Source organism: Nicotiana tomentosiformis, chromosome 2, assembly GCF_000390325.3.
Source record: "Nicotiana tomentosiformis chromosome 2, ASM39032v3, whole genome shotgun sequence".
NCBI lineage: Eukaryota > Viridiplantae > Streptophyta > Magnoliopsida > Solanales > Solanaceae > Nicotiana > Nicotiana tomentosiformis.
Genome location: NC_090813.1, coordinates 121,739,854 through 121,744,034, shown reverse-complemented (window position 1 = coordinate 121,744,034; position 4,181 = coordinate 121,739,854). Strand labels below are relative to the sequence as shown.

Below are 4,181 nucleotides of genomic sequence, written 5' to 3'. Positions count from 1 at the left end.
TCGGGGGTCAGGCAGCCCGAGGTGATGGTCAGGTGGTTAGAGGTGGAGGTCAGATAGTTAGAGGCCATCCAAGAGATGGAGGTCAGACTGGTGGGGCTCAGTCCAGTTTCTATGCATTCCCAGATAGATTCAAGGCAAAGTTATCTAATGCAGTCAACGTAGGTATTGTTCCAGTTTCCCATAGAGATACATCGTTTTTATTTGATCCGCATTCTATTTATTCATATGTATCATCCTATTTTGCTTTTCATATCTGGATATATATCTCATGATTCTTTGAGTGCTCTTGTTTATATGCCTATGCCCGTTGGGGATTCCATTGTGGTAGATCAGGTCTATCGTGCTTGTTTGGTCACTATCGGGAGCTATGAGACTAGGGTTGACCTTCTATTACTTGGTATGGTAGATTTTGATGTGATTTTGAGCATGGATTGGTTGTCACTATATAATCCTATTTTGGATTGATACGCCAATATTGTGATATTAGCTATGCCAGGATTTCCTCTATTGAAGTGGAGAGGGACTCTTGGTCACTCCACTAGCAGGGTTATCTCATATGTAAAGGCTCGGTGTATAGTCAAGAAGGGGTGTCTGGTGTATTTTGTCTATATTTGTGATTCCAGTGCAGGGGTTCCTTCCATGGATTTGGTTCCGATTGTGCGTGAGTTTCCAGAGGTGTTTCCTATATATTTGTCAGGCATGCCACTCGATATAGATATCGACTTTTGAATTGACTTGGTTTCGGACACTCAGCCCATTTCTATTCCACCAGACCGTATGGCCCCAGTTGAGTTGAAAGAATTGAATGAACAGTTGCAGGATTTTCTTGATAAGGGATACATTAGACCTAGTGTCTCGCCTTGGGGTGCACCCATATTGTTTGTGAAAAGGAAGGATGGATCGATGAGGATGTGTATTGCTTATCGAGAGTTGAACAAGATCATTATCAAGAACAAGTATCTGTTGCCAAGGATTGATGACTTATTTGACTAGATTCAGGGTACTAAGGTGTTTTCCAAGGTAGATTTGTGATCTGGCTACCATTAGGTGAAGATTAGGACATTAGATGTCCATAAGACAGTTTTTGTACTTGGTATGGTCACTACGATTTTTGGTGATGTTGTATCTTCCGAGGGGAATTAGGTGGATATTAAGAAGATTGAGGTAGTTCAGAAGTGGCCTAGACCTACTTCAGCTGCAAAGATTCGGAGCTTCTTGGGTTTGGCGGGTTACTATCGCCGGTTCGTCGAGGGGTTTTTATCTATTTCAGCCCTATTGACCGAGTTGACCTAGAAGGATGCTCTTTTCAGATGGTCCGATGAGTGTGAGGTGAGATTTCAGAAGCTCTAGACTACATTGACGATAGCCCCAGTGTTGGTGTTCCTATAGGTTCGGGATCTTACATCGTGTATTGTGATGCATGGTATAATGGGCTTGGTGTAGTGTTTATGCAGGATGGTAGGGTGATTGCATACGCGTCTTGGCAGTTGAAGGTTCTTGAGAAGAATTACCCTATGCATGATTTAGAGTTGGCAACCATTGTTCGTGCATTGAAGATTTGGCGGCATTATCTTTACGACGTTCCATGTGAAGTCTATGCCGACCATCAGAGTCTCTAGCACTTGTTCAAGCAAGAGGAACATTAATTTGTAGCACCGAAGATGGTTAGAGTTGTTGAAATACTATGATATTACCGTATTATATCATCTGGGAAGGCCAATATAGTGGCCGATGCATTGAATAGGAAGGCTGAGAGCATGGGTAGTTTGGCATATTTACCGGTAGTGGAGAGGTCACTGGCTATGGATATTCAAGCTTTGGCCAATCGGTTCGTGAGGTTGGATGTTTCGGAGCGTAGCCGGGTTCTTGCTTGTGTTGTCGCACATTCATCGTTGTTGGAGCGTATCAAGGCTTGCCAGTTTGATGATCCTCACTTATTGATGTTGAGGGAAATGGTGCAGCACAGTGGTGCCAAGGAGGTTATGATTGGAGATAATGGTGTTATGCGGATTTAAGGCCAGATTTGTGTTCCAAATGTCGATGGGTTGATAGAGTTTATCCTTGAGGAGGCTCACCGTTTGCGCTATTCCATTCACGTAGGTATCACGAATATGTACCGTGACTTGAAACAACACTATTGGTGGTGAAGGATGAAGAAAGATATCGATGCTTATGTCTCTCGGTGTTCGAATTGTCAACGGGTGAAATATGAGCATCCGAAATGGGGTGGGTTGATTCAAAGATTGAAGATACCTGAGTGGAAGTGGGAGCGCATCACTGTGGATTTTGTGGTAGGCTTACCATGGACCTTGAGGAAATATAATGTAGTGCGGGTTATTGTGTACCGGTTGACTAAGTCCACACACTTCATTTCGGCGATGACGTCCTATTTTTCAGGGTGGTTGGCTCACATTTACATCTGAGAGAATATCCGCCTACACGCCATGGCCATTTTCATTATTTCTGACCGAGCATGCAGTTCACATCACATTTTTAAAGAGTCGTGTAGCGTAAGTTGGACAATGGGTCGAGCTGAGTACCACGTTTTATTCTTAGACGGACAGGACAGTTCGAGCACACTATTCAGATCTTGGAGGATATGTTACGTGCATGTGTTATCGATTTTGGAGGTTCATGGGATCAGTTTCTACCGCTTGTAGAGTTTTCCTATAACAATAGCTATCAGTCGAGCATACAGATGGCGCCGTATGAGGCCTTACATGGGAGGTGATATCGTTAGTCGATTGGTTGGTTTGAGCTCGGTAAGGCTAGATTATTGGGCACTGATTTGGTTCATTATGCTTTAGAGAAGGTTAAGGTGATTCAGGAGCGACTTCGTACAACTCAGCCAAGGTAGAAGAGTTATGTGAACCAAAAGATTCGAAATGTGACTTACATGGTGGGTGAGAAGGTTTTTTTTTCGAGTGTCGCCTATGAAAGGCGTGATGTGGTTTGTGCAGAAGGGCAAGTTGAGTCTGAGGTTTATTGGGCCATTTGAGAATTTGGAGAGAGTTAGGGAGGTTGCATATAGGCTTGTAGTGCCTCCTAGCCTAGCAGGGGTACATCCGGTATTTCGCATTTTCATGCTTCAGAAGTACCATGAGGACAGCTCACATGTTTTGGACTTCAGCACGGTGCAACTTGATGAAAATCTAACCTATAAGGAAGAGCCAATGGCTATTCTAGACCGACTGGTTCATAAGTTAAGATCCAAGAGTTTTACTACCGTGAAAGTGCAATGCAGCGATCATCCGATTGAGGAAGCTACATGGGAGTCCAAGTCAGATATGCGGAGTAGTTACCCCCACCTTTTTACCAGTCCAAGTACTTTTCTATGTCCGTTCATGGATGAACTTTTCTTTTAGAGGTGGAGAATATGACGACCAGATAGGCTATTTTGAGTATTAGCCTTTATTTCTGTGTTCTGAGACCTCCCATAGCTTCATTTGATGTTTCTTAATTTTAGTGCGTGTTCCATATTGCTTTTCGGAAAGCGTTTATGTGAAAATTTGAAAAGAATATGATTATTGACTTAAAATAAGGTTAGAGTTGACGAAAGTCAACATTTTTTATAAATGACCTCCGATCGGTGTTTTGACGATTCTGGTAGGTTGGTATGATATTTTTGGACTTGTACGCACGTTTGTTTGGGGTCAAGGGTAACCCGAGCGCATTTTGGCGCCTTATATGAAAAATTGTGAAAACAAGATTTAACGTTGAAAATCATGAGTTTTGATGATTGATTCTTATTATTTAATATTATTTTGATGGTTTGAGATAGCGAGTAAGTTTGTGGGATATTATTACACTTTTGTACATGCTCGGTTGGAACACGAGGGGCTCGAATGAGTTTGGGGTGCATTGCGGATGAATTTAGAACAACTGATGCATAGTTATTGCTGGTGTCAAGTTGTAGATCTCGCAAATGCGAGCCTCGCTATTGCGAATGGCTGCTCGCATACGCGAAGGGAGCTGGGGAATGGGCAGTTCGCAAATGCAAAGTTTTGATCACAAATACGGATTGTGGGAGTTCCGCAAATGCAAAATACATGTCGCATTAGCGACACTTGGGAAGGCTGGCCAACTTCGCAAATGCGAAGCTTTGATCGCAAATTCGCACGTGGGGGCAGCCGCAAATGCGAACCTTTTGTCATGATTTCGACTTCTTGGGGCATGTCGCA

At 43.1% G+C, this 4,181-nt stretch overlaps 1 protein-coding gene across 1 annotated transcript; it reads left to right on the top strand.

The window, feature by feature from the left end:
• Window positions 1-225: 225 nt before the first annotated feature.
• Window positions 226-2,015, top strand: LOC138905515 (uncharacterized). The gene is made up of 3 exons (XM_070194039.1): window positions 226-333; window positions 1,455-1,592; window positions 1,716-2,015. Exons 1-3 carry the CDS (start codon window positions 226-228, stop codon window positions 2,013-2,015), a joined length of 546 nt encoding a protein of 181 aa, XP_070050140.1.
• The last annotated feature ends 2,166 nt before the right edge of the window (window positions 2,016-4,181 follow it).